General features: G+C 55.0%; 4 protein-coding genes across 4 annotated transcripts; 2 read left to right on the top strand and 2 right to left on the bottom strand.

The window, feature by feature from the left end:
* Positions 1 to 437: 437 nt before the first annotated feature.
* On the bottom strand, positions 438 to 8,771 carry BESB_064560 (uncharacterized protein; the record flags this gene model as incomplete). Its single annotated transcript, XM_029364851.1, has 13 exons — positions 438 to 553; positions 883 to 1,012; positions 1,756 to 1,921; positions 2,537 to 2,643; positions 2,872 to 3,008; positions 3,459 to 3,651; positions 4,384 to 4,462; positions 5,057 to 5,173; positions 5,601 to 5,686; positions 6,087 to 6,275; positions 6,712 to 7,057; positions 7,472 to 7,553; positions 7,931 to 8,771. The coding sequence occupies 13 exons, from the start codon at positions 8,769 to 8,771 to the stop codon at positions 438 to 440; spliced, it is 2,589 nt and encodes an 862-aa protein (XP_029218434.1).
* A 3,489-nt stretch (positions 8,772 to 12,260) lies between these two features.
* BESB_064550 (uncharacterized protein) lies at positions 12,261 to 13,464 on the bottom strand (the record flags this gene model as incomplete). The annotated part of the gene is made up of 3 exons (XM_029364850.1): positions 12,261 to 12,323; positions 12,711 to 12,869; positions 13,381 to 13,464. 3 exons carry the CDS (start codon positions 13,462 to 13,464, stop codon positions 12,261 to 12,263), a joined length of 306 nt encoding a protein of 101 aa, XP_029218433.1.
* A 1,676-nt stretch (positions 13,465 to 15,140) lies between these two features.
* On the top strand, positions 15,141 to 15,833 carry BESB_064540 (hypoxanthine-xanthine-guanine phosphoribosyl transferase HXGPRT; the record flags this gene model as incomplete). Its single annotated transcript, XM_029364849.1, has 1 exon — positions 15,141 to 15,833. The coding sequence occupies one exon, from the start codon at positions 15,141 to 15,143 to the stop codon at positions 15,831 to 15,833; it is 693 nt and encodes a 230-aa protein (XP_029218432.1).
* Positions 15,834 to 17,196: 1,363 nt separating this feature from the next.
* BESB_064530 (uncharacterized protein) lies at positions 17,197 to 19,667 on the top strand (the record flags this gene model as incomplete). The annotated part of the gene is made up of 3 exons (XM_029364848.1): positions 17,197 to 17,443; positions 18,690 to 19,118; positions 19,432 to 19,667. The coding sequence occupies 3 exons, from the start codon at positions 17,197 to 17,199 to the stop codon at positions 19,665 to 19,667; spliced, it is 912 nt and encodes a 303-aa protein (XP_029218431.1).
* Between the last annotated feature and the right edge of the window lie 6 nt (positions 19,668 to 19,673).

Below are 19,673 nucleotides of genomic sequence, written 5' to 3'. Positions count from 1 at the left end.
GTAGAAGGCTAAGGGCCGGAAACGTATTGTTATTATTTACCCCGCAGTCCATGAAAACAAGCAGCCCAATTTTCGATATATATATATATATATATATATATATATATATATATATATATATTCGTATATATGCTCGGTAGGCGTCTTGCAAGACATATGTGATCATGACGGCAGATGTACAAGTAAATACAGGCATGTATCAGTGGTGTCCTGGTACGTGTGCAGAGACGGTTGTATCACTGCCTGGTACATATAATATATATATGGATACTATATATGTGGAGTGTATGTATGCTCCGCTCCAAGCTCTTTCAGCATGATTGAGGGGGACGCGTCCAGGGCGGGCACTCGCGTTCGTGTGAGCGACGCTATTGCCATGCTTTCGACCCTGTGCCTGGCGCGCAACCACGATCCGTAGCCTTTCCTGTTCACGGGATCTAGAGCCGCAAAGACGCACTCCGAACAACTCCCAGAGCGCTGGCTGCGCACTTCTTGTGTGAAGAGAGCTTCTTCAGGAGCCAACCAGCCTCCTGGTTGACTTGAATAACGATGCCTGCGGGCAGTGCGAATCCACCAGCGACATTGTCACATGTGAGCGTAGGTTGATGTCTATATATGAATACGTAGAAGTGGATGAATGTGTGCACACGCGTGTGCTTTCGTTATAGCCGCATCGGATACCTGCATGCGTAATCCTCTCGCCCCGGCCGAGTGAAGTCTGGCGACCCGTCTCGGTCAACTCTGTCGAGTGTGCGCGGAGGCAGCTGCCGCTAAGCTCTCTGGGACCGACTGGGCGAGCAGCTAAGCGCTCTTCCCCTAGCTGAAGCAGGCGAGGCGATCCGCACGCCTGCGGTGCGAGGCTCGTGTGTCATCTGTGCCTACCGCGCCGGTCGACGAGGAATGCGGCGAGGGGCAGCGATGAGAAAATGTGTTTCATGTGGCTGACGGAGCAGGAGAGCGACAGGACGCGGCACCCGCCCTCGTAGAGGCCGCTGAGGACTTGCTCGAAAGCCTGGAACGCCAGCGGGGAACAAGGTGAGGAGCGACGCAACATGCTGTCAGGGGTCGCGGAGACGATGCGAGGAGACACGCGCAGTCCACGCGCAGGCGTATTCAGACACTTCGGGGTTCAAGTACGTGGAGTCAAAGCTCGAGAACGAGCCAGACATACGCACGAGGGTAGTTGACAGAGAGATACAAGCGAACAAGCGGCGCATCGCGGGCACGAGACTTCCCCTGGACGGCGGGTGAGGAAGCATGCCACGAGCGCAAGTGTCACTACAAGGATAGGATACCGGCTCGGTTCGCCGAGGCACGACTCTGAACTGGTGACATCGCCTCGTCCTCTGCGGCGACCACGCGAGGGTAGCCATCTTTTGACGTGCGCTGGTAAAGTCAACACATATTTACACAGTAGGTCTCGTGATGCCTGTGTGTAGATGCGTGGGGATGGATAAGTGGATAGCAAGACGCCTCCTCCCGTCACGTTCCGGCGGGGAGCTTGGTATGCCGTTAATCTTTTCGAGTTATGACGACGAGACATGAATTATGTGTGCATGTGAAAGTAGATGCGAGTACACAGATAGTGAGGTGTCGTCTTTCGGAGCGCGTACTACAGAGTCTAGGTGGCGTGCGCCAGTCTTCCCGGCGACCTGATCGCGGGATTCATCTACGCGAAACCGGCATCAAACGTTTAGGGCACTGTCACGTCGAGGTCTGATGCGCGGCGGCGCTTGCCTTTTTCGCTCCGTTTACCTGCAGTTTCTGGAGATCTGCGGCCGTAAAGACGCCGCACTCTTTGTTGAAGAGCTGAATGCACCCCTTTGGCTGCTCGTCAACGTCCTGGGACGCGCGCGCGAGCGGAAGGCACGCCATGGTCTTGACGCGCTGCGGCACAGGGCTCTCGAGGTCTGCATCAAAGCTGCGGAAACCAGACGGGGCATTCCGTGGCATAACTGGAGTCACTCCCTTACTTTGCCTTCTCCTCGCCGCGCGGAGGCGTGAGCACCCTGCGTTCTCTCGTATCTGCTCACACTTCCGTGCCTACGAATCCGCTGCTCGGGCAGACAGTTCTCGATGCGTGTACTGAAAGGGGATGCCCGTGGCTGTGGATGATCTTCAGGGTCTCGTCCCTGGCCACGGCGCTAAGCATGTACGAACGTGTATGGAGGTGTTGGCACGGCGGCTGGCAGACAGGCGACCGCATGGAGGAAGCGGAAGAATTGGAACACAACGCAGAGGAGGACGAGTCTAAAACGCGAGAGGCTCCACCCGCGGCGGGGACGCAAGGCCGAAGCGTCCTTTTTTCACATATGTGTTTTCTGGAGATGGCGCAGTGGATCGCCTGCGCTCGCCGCCATCCTCTTTTTTCGGCTTTCGGCGTCTTTGAGAATGTTTGCTCTGGTGTTCCCCTGGTTTAGGTCGCAGGGCGAGCGTGCTCAACGCCGTAACCCGTTTCTCGGAATGTGCATGCCTTGCGAAAAGGAGCGAGGCGTTTCACCTGAACGTCCCTCACGCCCTGGTGTATTCTCCCCACCGAATGTCTCGCGCAGCGTCCACGATGTTCACTCTGGCGCCAAAGTCCATGACTCTCGTGGCGATCCCGCTCCGAGGCCGTGGGTTGTTTGTGAGTTCCTCTAGCAGCTGAAGGACAGCAGCTCGCCCTGGCAAGCGTGCCTTGTCAAGCCACGACAGCGCGGAGAACGGGCAGCAACTCCAAGGTAGGGAAACACGCAAACTGAGAAAAAGTGTGCCCTCACTTGAACCCCAAGTGCGTGAGGCCTCAGGCGACCTTTTCGTTGTTGCCTCGGGCGTTTAGAGGCGTACTATGCTACCCGAGTGCGCGAGGTCACCCCGGTCACTCCCCCTTACCGTCGTCGCTTCCAGCGTCAGCGTTGGACTGCCTGGCGCCGCCATCCACAGCGAGCAGTGCTCAGCCTCGAGGGCTCTCGCGATCGCGCTGACGAGACAGTGCAAAACGGGGTTCGTCCCGGGAGACCGTAGCGGCTCTGCACGCACAACCACTCCCCAGCCGTCAGCGCTCGGCGATCTTCACGCATGCAAGATGCCAGCTCTTTCCAAATACGTGTATTACATACGTGAATATATGTGTGGGTCAGCGCTGAGAAAGAACGTTAGGGTTTGCCTTTTGCCTCGTCGTGTTCACTGCTCGTCTCACGTATAGGACGTACGCATACAGCAGCATAGATCGAAGTCTAGCCAGCCTCCGGCATGCCGTGACTCGCTCCGCGGACGTCGCGCCTCAGAAAGATGTCACAGGTGCACGCATGCGCAGAAGCATGCAGCAATACGTATAACGAAGGTGTCTATCTCTCCGGGCCGCAACCCCTGCCGCCAGGCGTAAGTTCGTAAGTGCAGCTGTGTGCAAGCAGCGGCAAGTGGCCAGTTTGTTCTCTTTTTTTGCGTGAGAGGCCGACAGCTGCGGCTGCGACTATTACCGTTGGGAGCCATGGACTGCAGAGCGTGTGCAGTCCAGGCGTCTGCTTTCTCGCTGAGTAGGCCGTCGTCGATGAAGGGCGAATAGACGAAGGCGTGGGCGACGTAGTCGCTCAGCGTTTGGAGCGAGTGCATGTCTTCTGCAAGGAAGTCCAGCCCGTGGAGCTTGTTCAAGAGCTGGATGCAGCCTACAACCTACAGGCGTAGGCATCGCCAACAACTCGCGCAGCTGTACAAGCTTCTAAGCGGCGCATCACGAGCGAGAGACACACTCGACTCCGGAAGACAAAGGTTAGAGGTGCACACGGAGGTCGGATCTGTGGGAGTCCAAGGCGGCGTCGGGCGCGGCAGACAGACGCTGAAGAAGACGAAACCACTCTCGCTCGGGTGTTTTATCTCCCGCGGGAGTGCCACGATATCTCGTAGAAATCCAGCATCGCATGACCCTAGTAGAGGCACAAGCTACTGAGAACGCAAGACATCCACAGACTTGCATGCAGGGCTTCCACTACTGAATGCGCTCCTTCAGGAAAGGGAATGCTCGCGATACTGTGTACCACGGTGGTCAGGTATGCCTGAGCCACATCCCGCGCGTGGAAGGGATGCGCATGAAAAGAGAAGCGTCTTCCAAGGTCCGCCGTCGCTTCTCTACTTTCGAGCAAGGTGGCTTTTGGTTGCAGCAAACCCTTTGGCCGTCTTTCGCCAGGTCTTGGAAGAAGGAAGACGAGTCAGCAACACGGGCAGATCTGCACGTGTGTGTTTAGGATAACGCGGAAGGCGAGCGCATGTTGTTGTTCACTTTCATGCGCGTCTCTGTGTTTTCCCAATTAAACAAGAATCGACGCTGACGCAGGCACGCAGGCAACTCAGCGTCAACGGACGCCGCTCTCGGTTCTTCCCGCAAGACGAGCGCGGCAGTCTACGCACTTTGTCTCCAAGGTGCAGGGGGACGCAGCATATATTTCTCGTCCGAAAGGCTGTTCTTTTGTCGATTACAGGGTTGAATCTGAGACCCAGACACCGAACAGCACTCTCCTCCCGTGCGTGAAAGGCCCACGACATCGAGAGCTGTTTCATCTGGCTCAGCCGCTAGTACCCAGTGTATCTACGTCGTATCGCATCGCACTGAAGGCGCAGGTCTTGTGCACCCCATCACCCTTTCCTTTCGAAAAAGGGATTATGCCGGGAAGCCGCTCTTGCCGAAGCGCGAGGCTCAGGCCGTGCTCATCTCATCTCTCTCGAAACCGTACGAGCCGCGGATGCGTCATTCTGCAACAAACATTTCCCTGCACTCCGTTAGGTCGTGGGCTCAGTGTTATTGCTCCACCCCCGTGACATGTCGCACTCATTGCTACCATGGTTTCTGCGAGAACAACAAACTCCGCAGGCATGGAGGAGTGTCCCTCACGGTTAGGCAGAGCGACACGACAAGGCACGATTTCCGTGTGTCCAGTAGTGAGAGCGAAAGGTCTAAGCTGCTTCAGCTTCTAGAACGCTTGCACGCAGCCTTCTCAGAACGCTATACGGCGTTTGTTTAGGGGGCAAACCTTCACATGTATGGTGCAGTTCACGCGGGCAACGGTGGAAGGGGGTGTCACACCTAGGGTGAGAATACGGTTTCTCTACAATGAGAGGCTTTCCCGTCGCGTAGACCAAGCTGGCAATTCCTGAGCCGCTCTTGAGCCGAATGGCGTTTGAAAGGCCTCCTGAGGCGCATCTGCATCATTTCAGGGGACACTCGCATGTCGGTAAGGAAAGACTCATGCAGGGGCTCGCAAGAACGATTCTAACGGGGCTAGTATCTCTCTCTTCTGAGCCGCACAGGAGCAGAACCTGCGACTCTGGCTCCAGAAATAAGGAGTGCATAGGGATTCGCAGCCCTCTCTCTCCATGGCCGTGAAAGAAGTATCTACAGACGCACGGTCATTTCCAGGCGAGCCGCGTATCTGGGCCCCTCAGGTGCTTGACGATGTCTCAAGCGTCTCTGTAGTGTGCTGTGTGAGTGTCTTTGCCCGATATCTGTAGTCGACTTTGGCCGCTGCCTTTCGGGCAGTCGGTTCTGTCCTACAAAAGGCGTTGCGGGCGTTTCTGACAGCGCTATCACGGTTGCATGGCGTCGCGCAGTCTCTCTACTCAAGGTATACCTGGAGTACAGCTCGCCTCGCGTGGCATCCCACAGAAAGATCGTCGCGCGCTCCACCTCGAGGATGTCCGTCAGGATCTGAAGCCACTGAAAAATCCCAGGTAAGTGACAAAAGGGAGAGCAAACCAACACATCTGGAGCTAAAGAAGGAGTTTCTCCTCCACTTCGGCTCTCTGCAGGCGTTGCTGACACGAACGGAGAGCAACGGAGAGTTGAAGGCGTGCGCACGGCGCGATCCCCTAGTTGCGTGGTAGCCGCGAGCCAGGGGGGAAGAGACTAAAGACCGCAGGGAGAGGGCGGCGTTCGAGGAGACAGGCCTTTCCCAGTTTTTTAACCGTCGGCCGAGCGGAGACTTGGGGGAGAGAAAAAACTCGTTGGACGGTAGAGAGTCAGATGGTTTGGGGTTCCGTTGGAGCGGTGCTTTCTGAACTTTCTGTGTAACTGCAGCGGGGTGAGGCACAGCGCGTCCTTCTGCTCAGGCACATACTTGGGGCACGAACTCTTTCGGTCCATTCAGAAGGCGGACGTTCCTGGTCACGAGGAAGAAGACTAGAGCTTCTTTCGCGATCCTGAAGCATAACTGCTGAAACAGCGTGGCCTGCGTCTCGAGCTCCACCACGACCGCCCCAAAACTCCGACGGGTTCTGTGCCGCCGTATCTCTATCTCAAGAATCGTCTGAAGCCGCAGCACATCCACCATGAGACTTTCCGGAAGGAAGCAGGAGCGAAGGGTCCTTGTACGATGAAGGAGCGCCTAGGGAAGAAGCTGAGCATGTTAGTTGCGTGCTCTTGTAGCGGCACCTCTGACCCCAGCCCGCAGACGGCGCTATTCGAAACGGCAGATTTCTGGTGTGGCTCAACCAGAGAAACGCGAAAGCACAGATTCAAGACCCCCTGAGGACTTCTTCCAGACCACGGCCGTCTGCGTGTTTGCTACGCGGAGTTCGCCTGAGCGGGCGCTCTGGATGAACTCTAAAGACTAGGGCAAGGTAACTTGGACGGACGCGCACGAGACTGATGAAGGCAGAAAGCCCGGCAGGGCAGGTTTAGTTCGGTGGTTTTCTGTTGTGTGCTGCGTGGCTCATGTCGGCTCTCTGTACTCTCTCAGGTACCTCTAAAATGTGTACACCTTCTACGGCGAAGGTTTCTGCAAGGCCTTGAGCGTCATCAGCCTCTTCATCTGGCGGCACGCCATCCCATATTGTCACAGTTTCTTCGGGGGCAATACTCGCACTGCCTTGTGTTTTCGTAGGATTTCCGGGTTTTTTCGCTTTCCGCTCGCCTGCGTCGCGTTCTTCCGCTGGCAACTTGAAGCCGGGAGAGAGGTGCTTCTGAGGCTCCCAGCCGTCTCGTGGCGTGTGAAGACGCGCTTTTTCTTCCTCTTTCAGGGAGTTCAGAAGCGTGCGGGGCGAGATAGTTAGAGCCTGCGCTGTGGCGGCCGCCAGACTCAGCTTCCACCTACTTTGACATGGTTCCCTCGACGGCGCGGAAGCGCACTTGGCTTTCCCACCTGCAACTGATAACGAGCTTCGCCCGGCGGAGCTCCCGCGGCTATCCACACACGCCCCCAAGCTGCTGGTGCGCCTCCGCGAGACCAGGGTGAGGCAGTCTCGCTCTCCAGTCTTTCGTCTCTCTCCCTCTGCGCGCGCCGCCTTGCAGCCCTCTGCGACTAAAGAACACGCCCATACGTCTGCACGTGCCCGACGGGTATAGTGTGACACTCAAGAGCCTGCTTCTTCCTCGTTGCCTGCTGGCGATGGTTAGAGAGAGCGGAAGCCTAGCGATGGAGCTACACCTCTAGGATGCGACAGATAGCCTGCGAATGGGGTTTCCGTTCTTTCGCTTTTCCAAACAAAGACGCGTTCTTCGTACCTCCGGCATCTGTGGATGCGAATGAACTGAGAGTTGAGAACCTGTGCCACCGCAGAGTCAGAGCTTCCTCCAATTCTTGAACCTGCGAAAGTTTTCCATGCCGAAACAGGGGTGTTCTCTTGGCGCTGTCCACTCAGAAGAGAATAGGCCGAGTAAAGCTACATATTAGTCATAATCGGACACGAGTGTAGAAAAAATGCGGCCGGCAGAATCTTTGAAGCAGATTCAACACTGACGGTGGTGCGCAAATGCGACTACATGGCGAGGCCGGCGATCGCACACAGACTTGAAGCTGTCCTCTGTTTTCTACAGATGTATTTCTACACGCTTGTGCAAGCGATACGTCGGAGTCTCGCTATAGACACGTATATATAAATATGTCAGTTCAGGTGTTATCTTGTCCAAGTTTGTTGTCTCCGGAGCGTCTCGCGCTTTTTTTAAAGGGTGTGGGAGCGGGACGCAAGCTTGCCTGCGAGTTGAGTGTGGCGACTGCGCTTCCCAGTTGCTCGATTTCTTGCTGCTGCATGTCGATCGTAGCTTTTTGTGCAGCAATCGTTTTTCGCGAGCTCTCGAGGGCGTCTTGCAGTGCACCGACTCGCGAAACGAGCGTCTGGAGCTTCGCTTCGGACGCGGACTCTTGCTGAAGAGGGCGCCCGCGGCCTCTCGTGTGTGTGTGGCAGGTGCTCATCCCGTCGTAATCTCTCGCGGAGAGACTCGGTGGGGCAAATGGCCATTCACAGCGATGTGGATGCGCGGCCGCGGCCTTCCCTTCTCTCCCTCCCTCGCTGAGCGACTCAGGCGGATTTACTGCGTCGCCCTCCTCGTCGTTCCCATCGAACTGAAGTGTAGCGCCACTGCAGTCCAGCGAACGGATACCTCCCATGTTCCAGGACGCGGTTTTCTCGCAGGACTCTGCCAAGTCGCTGGCGCCATCAGCTGGGTCCACGTCGGAAGAAGGTTCATCAGACCGAATCAAGAGCTCTTGCCCACCCTTCTTTCCTCTGCCAGCGAAGTGCTTAGCCTCCTCCACTGAGCCGTGACTGTCGAGATCGCAGGTTCTTCCTGCGGAGGTCCGTGCCTGTCTTCCCCCCTCGGCCTCTCCAGTGCTCAGTTGCATGCGCCCTTCTGCTCTGATGTCGCGCGCGCGCGGCGTTTCTGCGTCCCCCGCATTTCTTTCTTCCTCGCTGCTTCGTTCCAAGCGCGATTCCACTCGGCCGTTTGCCTTGCGGAAGTGCGAATGCTCTGAGGTCTGCCGTATCTCCTCGCCCACTCGATCGGGTTCGCAAATGTCGCGTCCCATGTTCGTCACCCAGACGTCCCGTGTCACAGGAAGAAGCCTCCCTTGCAGTGTTTTTATATGTTTCTATGCGAAGACTCTCTTGGCCACTAGCTCGCAACCAAAGCTCCCTCCAAGGCTCTCTCTCACGCTGCGTGCCGCCGTCTGCTACTCTGGTAATGAGAATGTCCCTTTATGCATTCTTTGCGGTTGCAATTCCAGGCTGGTAGACATGTGGTATGGCTTCCTGAGTTAGTACCGGTATTGCGGCATCCGTGCTGGGCTTGTTCCTCTCTGTTGCCGCTTTCGGCCACGGGCCTCCAAGGGGTACACGCCAGGAAAAACGCGCCTGTCTGCATCTGCGGCAGACGTCGTCGGTAGCATCAGTTTTCCATCCACACCCTGCCGCTTCTAATAGAACGCCTGACGGTTCTCTCCAATGCCTAGAGTTCGTCCGAACGCGTGAAAGCAACCTCTCCTCCGCAGCACGGCAAGTCGCTTTTTAAATACCGACACCCTGTATACAGCACCTCTATTACGCTTGGCTTCTAAAATTAACAAAAATGCAAATAAGGTGCCTAGTTCACGCCCTTGAGGCCCTGTAAAAAGAAGAATACTCCTCGACCCAAAGGTCCCCTCTTGCCTTAGCACACGCTCTACCCGAGGGGCGCTTGAGCTGAGCTGTCCCAGGTGACTCCCGGGCTATGCTGACACGCGATTAATTGCGGGCGTGGCTGTTCTGAGGTAACACTAGAAAACCCCTCTCGTTCCCTTCTCTGACAGCCAGCCTTCATTCTGGTAGGGCAGCAAAAAGACCTTCAAGCTCAAAGTGGTTGGTGCGATCTGAAAGGGAAGGCGATGGAAACTCGGAAAGTTGCAGACGCGACAGATCCAACCGTGGCAACACGCTTCTAAGAAGCCGCCATTGGAGTCACTCACAAAAACCTCATGATTCTTCCCAAAAAATTGGAGGAATCAGAGAGTTTCGAATTGTCGGGCTTCTCCTGGAACCTCACGTTTCTGAACGCGTTCCGCATCACTAGGGTAGGCGCACCGCGGATAGCGCGTTCTCTCGATGCGCCAAAAGCTCCTCAGAGATGCGCTGACTTGCTGTCTAAACTAACTGAAAAACGGCCGGTTTCAGTGTCGGCTGGACGTTGGACCAGAAGTTTCTCTGTAAGTTTCGACCCCTCTACGCCGATAACGGAAGCAGTCGAATGTCCTGTCTGGTTTGCATGCAGTTGAATTCTGATGTAGCGGTGCAAACGACTCGAGAAGGACAGCGGCATCGTCGGACGAGGCTGCAGGGCCGTTTCAGAGATAACGCTGATTTTCCATCTTCCTCAGCACCGTTTACTTCCGGTTGCTGGTCCGGAAGCCCGATGACGGAAGTGGGTTCGCTATCTTGCTAAAGCTTCCTTCTCACGACCCCGGGGAACCGAGAGGAACCGAACTGCGCCGGTGGGAGAGCGGGGAAGGCGGGATGGGTGGGCTGCCCCCGTTGGACGTGCACCCGCGCAGACGCGGAAACCCTCGTGCAAGTATTCTCGTCTCGGTGGGGTGAAGAAACGAAACCAGTGCAGGGCGGCGGGCGTCTCGGTCAACAACACGTGGGGAAGCAAAGAGAAAGGCGAGAAAGTTCCGTCACGCGGCATTGCTTGGCTGCACGGGGTTCTGAAGAGATCCCAAGATCCAAGCTGTGACCTACAGACAGCGAAGGGGTTTACAATTGCAATCCTGCAAGTCTTTTTAACAATTCATTTCCTGAAGACAGGTCTGACGCGACCCCAGTACGCATCTTTGGCGAGGGAAAAGTTTCACACTTCCTCTCGTGAAACCGCAGACAGAGGAGGGTGAAGGCAGAGCAAGCCCAAGGCAAGCGGCAGAGGAGGAACTCAGTGAATGCTGGAAATGTGTGTATACTACTAGTCTCCGGCACTGCTGCTTAAGGAAGCAGCGTGCAGGTTTGGTCCTTGTCTGAAGCACAGATAATGGGACGAAGGCAATATAACAGGCAGTTCGAGAGAGGGCGTTGCCCTCCGGTGTTTTTGTGACCTTCTCTATATCCGGGGGTTTGCATTTTAGGGACCTGGTGTCGCGAGTTCTCGTCGCCTACGGATTTTTTCTGTCACCCGTCCACTGGAAGAAAAAGAAAATCGGTTTACCAAAGGCACGCCGACGAGCAGTGTTCGCGGGGGTATGATGGCAAAAAGCAGGACCAGGCACTGTACCGTCCGCTCCGCCGTTATTGCATCAGGCGGAAACACCATTACGATGACGCCCTGTTTTCTGCGCATTAGTTGGTATCTTCCTCCGTCAAACCACGGTGCATGTGCGAGTGCGTAACGCATCCATAGGTGCCATGAAACTTCGCCATGGTCCTGCTCTGCCGGTTCTACGGAACAGCAAACACGGACGATAGATATGCGAGCACTGCACCCTAAACATCATCAGTCGAATAACGCGTTCGGGGCACGCTGCTACATGTCGAACACAAGTTCAGTGGATCTAATGTGTCCAGCGCGAAATGTGGAGTCCCTGGTTCCGTACTCATGGACTAGTTCTGTTGAGTGGCCATAAGGTTCCCAATTCAGTGTAGAGCGACTTTCATCGTACGCACCAGCGCTGCCCAACGGCAGTCGCGGTGTCTCCGTGCACAACTGCCTCCGTCGATGAGCCTATCTCTGACTAGTTTATTGCCCTCGTGCACAGACATCTCTCCGCCTGTGCTGCGCGCTGCCCGCGCCTCGCGTTGATGCTACCGCACGAAACTCGTCCACGGCTAGCCAGCGTCGATCGGCAAGTAAGTAACGTGTGCTGTGCTACTTGAGCGGTCTGCTACCACATAGGTGAGCATTCGTGGAGGCCCCGTCTGTGTTTGAGTATGTCTCGGCGGCGCGGCTTCACACTAGCGCGGCGCTGTGCCGCTAACGGCGTGCACTGAAGAGCGACTGGAAACGCCCTGATCATTTAGGAAGACTAGGGTATTGAGGACTTTCGCCGACAAGTCCTGAGTTGAGCCCGCCGCATGCACACCGTCAGGCAACGTCTATGGACACGCATATGATCCGCATAGCTGTATACTACATATATATATTAATACTACGCACGCTGTGCTCCTCCGCACCTTCTCACATGTAGAGCGTCATTGCACCGAAGACATGCAATAGATGCATGCAGTGGGATAGATGCGAGGCGGTACTGCGGCGGCTGGCATAGAAGCTGGAATTCTCGGATGCACGAGAACCCCGCAAACATTGTCGACTAGCTGAGAAACATGTCACAACAAAAATGCACAAAAGACACTCAAAAAGCAGGGATTATAGCACCTCTCACGCACGCGCAGGTGGCTCCCCATTGACACAAGAACAATGAAGAGAGCGACGTGTAACAAACTAACTGGATAAATTCTCGTTCTAGCACCGCTTAGGCTCTTCGCTTCCCTCCGTATCCATCTCTCTCTGGAATGTTTTAGTTCTGCTTCCGCTGCCTTCGGCGCGGAAAAAAGGACGTCTACTCATCCGCAGGGGCGTGCGGGTGGCGCTCAGGTGGCTTCTCGTTGGGGTCACGGGGGGGCTGAACAGAACAAGAAACCACGAAATCGAATCAATGCACACCTCGAGAAACCACCACTTTAAGTTGCAACACTGCAAAAAAAGACCTGGACGCGCTTCTTTCAGGGTGGAGTGGAGTTGACCCGCAGACTGTATACACGTCATGCATCCACGTTAGAATATTCGTGAAAACCACTTCAAAGGGGGCCTCTGAAGCCGCGGGCGACGCCGCAGAAACTCCTCAGACAGGTCCATGCGGAAGGACAGCGCATAGCATTGATGACACCCGCGGTAGGCGTGCGCGGAAACTACCACGATGCGGTCACCCTCTCCGTCAGCCTGTCCTTCCGTGGGAAGCTTTGCTTTACCGAAACCTACACGAATACGCGTTTCTGTCTCGCGCACTCACGTTGGGAGGGTTCTTGTTGAGGACGCAGGTTTTGTAGAAGAAGTGTCCGGCGAACACGCCGGTGAACGCGGAGCCGACGACAGCAATCCACTTGGGACCGTTGAGCGCGTACTTCACGGGGAGCATTCGACTGTGGAAGACGACGCCTGTGCCCGCAGGCTGCGCACACAATGACAGAGTGCGAACGGAAAAAATGAAAAAACGGCCCTGCACAGCACCCGTGGACAGGGAAACGACGAGACATATTAGCAAGAAGGCAACCCGAAAGGGCTTCCCTCGAGGGCCAGCGGAGAGAGCGCGAGGGGGAGAGTGGAGTCTGTGAGAAGCTGACACTCAAAAAAAGAAAGCCGAAAAGTCAAGGCAGCCCAGCGCAGTGACAGGCTTCACTGAAAACCCTTCCGCTTGGTGGAAGTCCCGCCGAGGCAAGCAGTGGGTACACGAGCGCGAGGCGCCAACACAGCCGCAGAGAACGAGAGGATCAACCAACGGGATAGGAAGTCGCAGAGTGCGTGCGTGATGCACCTCTAGAAAAAAAAGATACACCTGCCATAGCCTTCTTGCGACACACAGGACGGCAGAACGGTCCGAGGTGTTCAATCAAGCGTGGACTGGCGAGGCGCTACCCTTTCGATTCTTCCCCCGAAAACACGCGCGAGATCAGTTCACTCACCGCTGTGGGCAGCGCAGGAGCCGCACCGAGCAGAAGCCTCGACAGCCGCTGAGAAACAAGAAAAACACGTAACTGCCGGCGCATGAGTCGCCACCAACCAGCTCTAGCAGACGGCTCGTGTACCGATCTTGTTGGGGCAAGTGAACGACAACGCATAAAACGCAGGGAACACGAGAAAAAAAGCGAGAAGAGGGCGGAAAAATACGCGAAGGAAACGGCATCAGTAGCAGAGCATGCAGAGATTGCTAGAAGGAAAGGCTCGAAAGGCGTCGCACAGAAGAGACGTAGCCACGAGGAGAGACAACGCTGGAATTGGAAGAAGGAGGAAAGGCGGAGAAGAACCGGAAATGCAGGCGAAACGTGCGTAGTTTCGCATGCCGGCCCCCCCCCCCCCCCCCCCAACTCGACGGCGCCAGTCAGCGGAAGGCTCGAGACTGTGAGCCAGCGTCAGCGCTGTGCCAGAATAGGCCGCCTCTCGCCTCCGCACCTATCAATGACAGACGAGAACAGAATTCACTCAACGCCTACAGACAGCTACTCCAGCACTTCACCAACGGCGCTAGCCGACAGGATCAACGCGTTCAATGGGCCTCGATGAAGACCGTTGTTTGGGGAGCATATTTTGCAAATCGTATTTCGTCCTCTGCACTGGAGGCGAGTGCAGAGAGGCTCAGAGAGACAGTCTGTTTGAAAAGACGCGCGGCTGTCTGAGAACCATATGTGTACGCGCGGCGAATTAGGACTTCTGAGCGTCACCGTCCTCTGTATACAACAGGGCACCAAGGCGCCCTACACACAGAGGCCATCTCTCGATTCCCGGGTGCGCAGTACAGCATCAACCCGCGAAAAAGCAGAGAGACTCCGTCACGTATCGTCAACATGCTTCCGGACATCAGACGCCACGAGCGAAAGCCTGCGTTCCGTCGAGTCTTACCATAGCCATGGTTTTCCACGCACGCTTTGGACAGCTGATGAATGTCTCGTTGTGTTTGTCAGCCTTCAATGTGTAGTTCTAAATCCAACCAAAGTGGACATTTCGATGTTCCACCAGGAATGATGCTGGAAAGCTGCCAGGCTCTTTTTCTCCATGGTGCATGCGCTCGTGCAGACTCCGGTTGGCAAGCTCGCGCTCTTAACTTGCTCCGCGCGTTATGCCTTTTCTCGCCTTTACGCCCGGCGTGGTAGTTTTTGTAAATTCGGCGCCTTGGCAGACCTGGCGGCGCGCTGCCACCGGCGTGCGCCTTATAATCGAAGGAAGGTGCAGAGTCGCTGTGGAGAGGGTTTTTTCCCGTCTCGTCCACGGTGCCTCGGAAGATTCTACTCTGCGTCCCCGGGTATTTGCACCCCCCACACGCACTCTCCCCCCCGTTTCTACTCCGTTGTCGTCCCGTCTCGGTCGCCTCCGGCGCCTTCGTTGTTGATTGGAAACAGAACTCCGGGTTTATTAAATTTTGTTTTTCTTCCCTTCGTGGGCGTTAGCCGTCTTTCGAGCTCGTGTCTCCCGTCGTACCTCGCCTGTGTTGCGGCCTGTAGCGTTCAACTGTTGTACAATACGTCTCCAGTCAACGGCAGAGAGCTGCAAAGTTGCTCGCTCCTGCTCGCAGTTGTTCGCTTTTGCCCCATGTTGGTTTGACGTTTCACCTCGGGAAAACCCCCTCCTTATCTCTATGTTTTCTTCGTGCGCGACCCACGCGACAGCGTGCTGCGGTGCTGAGGAAGACTTCCAAAGATTCGAGGACTGTCCTTCGACCGTGAAGAACATGGCGCCCAGCATCCTTGATGACTACGGCACCGGCAAGGGCCGCATTGAGCCCATGTTCATCCCCGATGACGCGTTGTACAAGGCCGAGGACTTTCTGGTCCCCTCCCACTACAAGCCGTACATCGAGAAGATCCTTCTTCCTAACGGCTTGGTCCGCGACAAGGTCGAGAAGCTCGCCTTCGACATCCACAAGTGCTACTTCGGTCAGGAGCTGCACATCATTTGCATCCTGAAGGGCTCTCGTGGATTCTTCAACATGCTCATCGACTACTTGGCGCGCATCCAGAAGTACTGCGGCGCCGCCTCCAGCCACCCCTCGTACTTTGAGCACTTTGTGCGCCTGAAGTCCTACAACAATGACAACAGCACTGGCAAGCTGAAAGTGCTCAGCGACGACTTGTCCATCTTCAAGGACAAACACGTCCTCATTGTTGAGGACATCATCGACACTGGTTACACTCTCACAGAGTTCGGCAACCAGCTCAAGGCGGTCGGCCCCAAGTCCCTCAAGGTTGCGACGCTCGTTGAAAAGAGAACTGACCGATCCAACGGCTTCAAGGGTGACTTCGTCGGGTTCAACATCCCCGACCACTGGATCGTCGGCTGCTGCTATGACTTCAACGAGATCTTCCGCGACTTCGACCACGTCGCCGTGCTAAGCGATGCTGCTCGCAAGCAATTCTCGCAATGAGCGCGACGTATGCCATTGTGCGTGATGCCAGATGGACTAGCCGTTGCTGGCTCGCTGGAATTTCCGAAAATGCGTATCCTGGCTGTGTAAAAAAGTGTAAAGATATATGGCGAGTGACTAGAGAGGACGAAAGGATAGCAGGTATAGTTTCGTCTCCCGGACGCCAAGCAAGTGCGTGATGTGACATCGCATAGAAGTATCTGCTTTGTGCAAGGGCTATGGGAATAGCTTTTAATCCAGCTTTTGGGACAGGCGTCAGATCAATTTTTTTTGGCACGCCTTCGGCATCTCACGGTCCGTGTCTGCGACTTTTCGTGAATACTTCGATATTGTACAAGGGTGTCGCTTTTCCGCTTCGGTTGTTGGTAGTTAATGGAGATTTGTCGCTTTTTCCTGCGTGTTTCTTTTGTCGACTTCTATGCGCCCCGCGCTCATCATGCTTATCGCAATGTGCGGTGGTCTGATGGAGCCGTGTGATAAATTTTCCAATAAAAGCAATTCATATAGAGATAATTCAAGGTTGGGTGTAAGGCCACTTTTGTCTTTCGAATTTGCCGCGATTTCCCGTTGGCATATACGCCATTTAGTTTTCGGACCGATCTGTACGTCCAGGCCAACCACTTCTCACATGTCTGATTCAGTAGCGAAGACTAGGTTTTCTCTACAACGTAAAGTAGATCCTTTGTAGCAGACATCTGGTCCCGTTTTCTATCACTTGTCCCACGTCTGCTGCGATCCGAGAATGCCTTACGCAGGAGTCTCAGGATAATACTAGCGCCTTAAACGGTGTATTGTGCACGATGGTTGTTCACGGAATAAGCCAACGGTCAAATTCTTAAAAGCGCACCGGTGTAAAATGTTCAGCGGTCTTGGCCAAATAGAAAAGTCGACAGTGTGTTGCGTGAACGGCACTATCTTCCGTGGAGGCCCGCGCCTTTCTAGTTTGCATGCAGAGCCGGGGAAAGTCTGCCGGCGGAGGGGCCGCCTCGATTTCAATTTTCTGGAGATCTATATGTGACGTACAAGGCTTGGATTGATGAATGTGCTTGGTGCAGTATAGGGCTACGAACTGATCAGCTGTGTGGGGGAGAACGCATGGGCCTTGTTGGCTGGCATTCTACTGGCCATGTGACTACTTTTGTGGAGGTAACGTGCACGGTCTTTGCAAACAACGGAGGTTATTCTAGATGGTGTCGGCTATGGTACGAGCTTCGCGGGTCGCTTTGTCACCTCTCCGCCCCATCGGAAACGAAGTATGCAACGCGTGCTGCGTGTACCGCGAGCAGTTTTTACGGGACTGCCCCTCTCCTGGTTTGGGAAAAGCCCGTTCGTTTGTCATCATCAGCATTCCAGATGAAACGAAATGAAAAGCAACCTCTGTAAAGGTGCCGTAGCGGGCCAAGGTGTGGCCTGCCCAGCCGCACTTAAATCCGACGATCACCAGGCGCTCAGTGACGGCGACGGCGAACAACTTTTCTGGACCGTGTTGACGCGACTGCATGCCCTCGGCGACGAGTTGCTGGAGAAGTTTCATGACGAGAAGACGAAAAATGTGTGCGTATTGGGGACGTACCTAGTCGCAGTCCTCGGGCTCGCCGTCACCTTGACAGGTTAGAGTCTTCCAAAAGCTGAAAAGAAGGGAGGATATGAGGGTACTTCGAGGCGCTGGAGGAACTTAGCATCCTACCCCTGAGAGCCATAATCATAATTGCCCTCCCCCGCGCACTTGTTAGCAGACGTCGTTGCCAGCCAGTGCGTCGCCCTCTGAAGATTATTACTGCACTAGATGCGCAGCTTTGGAGGCGCTAGATTTTCCTGGGGCTGTTCTGTCGCAGACATCCGCAGCGCCGTTGTGCATCAAGGGTGGCGCGACAAAATGGATGCAACAAGCGAGTTAACGCTGACAATGGACAGCCTGAAAAGAACGAATAGTTTGATACATGATGTTCAATATTCTAGAGCCGGGCGATCCCTTCGAGACAACGCGTCACAGTCCAGCGTAACACCGCCATCACTGCGCCCGCGTGGTTCATCTTAACTCGTGCGCCGCTGTGTGCTTCCGTTGCAGTTTGGCTTCTTTTGGTAGCTGGATGTCCCACGACTTCCTCATTCAGCGGAATTATCAAGCCCCATGCAGATTTGCCTACAGGCAAGTTTCGCCGGCCAGAATATATTCAATACCATGTACACAGATCCTGCCATCGATACGCTTTGGGCTCACAGTGACATAGTCCCCATCCTGCACATGGGGAACACGAAGTCAGCGTACTGATTCACAGTACTCGCGCTTCGGAAAATGGCGATAGGGCTCTCTGTGTACAAGTCCCTCCGGTGTAAATCTAACGCGAGCAAGCCACTGTTATTGTTTCTGATAATCTACACTCAATGGCACCACATTCGCCATGCTTGCTTATCCGGCTGACATACCATACAACGTTGTTGTTTCTTCGCATCTCGCTCTCGAGTGTGCGCCTGAGACACGGTGTGGGCGATCTTTTGCAAATTTAAGAATGACACTTGTGGTCCTACGCAGCAGTAGAGAACCGGCATCATGTGTGTCGAGCAAAATAGCTAACAAAGGACACACCCTACCGAGCTACGCACATTTATACATCGTACATACATGCAGTGTAGCACTAGGATCGTAGCATTTTTCGTAGGGATGCAGCAACTATGCCAAATCCGCGTGTGTTAGGCCAGTCGGCCTAAACCCGACGCTATGCGGAGAAATTTATTCGTGCTTATATCGTCTCAGGCATGAAAGTAGTTTGTGTCACTCGAAATCACCTGAAAAATTCTCTCAGTTTCCTGGGAATGATCCTGTTCGCGCCACCACACTAGTGCTTTCTGTGGCAGGGCTCCGCATGTTTTCAGGCCTCGCGTACTTCAAGTATTACTGGTCTCTGAAGGAAACAGCGAAACCACAGACGAAATTAATCTCTCTCGAGCCTCTACCGGGAAACGCGGTTCAAACGATCTCTGTGCCCGCTTACTGGGTCGGCGCACAAGACTTTCTTACCTACAGTGGCGACCGCGCATCTCTCCCTCTGAAGAGCGAGCCTGCGGACGCCCCCTTTGAGACTCCTGAAGCCCTGGCCAACGCACACTGCATGGGGCGGCGCCTCTGCTCGTTGGTCCGACACTCTCTTGACGACAGAGGAAGCAGGGAGCAACAAGCTTTGTCTGTGACGCTCACTTACAAGAAGTACCAGTTCTCTAACACCTATCTCTCCCACTATTTCATAATCAGTGCTGAGAAATACCCTCAACTAATGATGAACGCATGTAAGTGGAACCCGTCTAAGAGGACACTCTACCGTGCGACAAGAGCCAGTACACGGCTGAGGAAGAAGCCCCAGCTTGTTTCCACGAGCTGCTCCAGCATCACTCCTGGAGTTCTTGTCGCACAACGGTCGACTCAGACCGGAAGTTTCTTCGGTCTTTGCAAGCATAAATTTCGCACCAAAGCAGTCACACTCGGTGAGTCGATTCCCGGGGGAAAGGCGTCTTGGACTTCGGGTGGCGCGTAGACCAAAGCAGCCGCTGCGTACAGGGAGATGCAAACTAGACATTGTACCACTATGCTCGTCTGCTGCAGACACTATTTACGTAAAAGTAGATGAGGAGGCCCCCCAAGTATTCGGAGCGCGACCTGAGCACGTGGAGAGTCTTCGGACACTTCTGGAGGAGATCGGCGCAGAGCAGCCAGACGTCCACCCAGACCAACCCAGTGAGTGCACGTTATGGCCCCCTGGGGTGGAGCCGAAGCCTCAGTTGCCCCCAATGCTGCTGCCTCCTCCCACTATTTGCCCTTGGGAGGCAACAACAGTGTAGCCGTGA

The sequence above is a fragment of the Besnoitia besnoiti genome, chromosome VI, assembly GCF_002563875.1.
Source record: "Besnoitia besnoiti strain Bb-Ger1 chromosome VI, whole genome shotgun sequence".
Classification (NCBI taxonomy): domain Eukaryota; phylum Apicomplexa; class Conoidasida; order Eucoccidiorida; family Sarcocystidae; genus Besnoitia; species Besnoitia besnoiti.
This window is presented reverse-complemented; position numbering and strand designations above follow the sequence as displayed.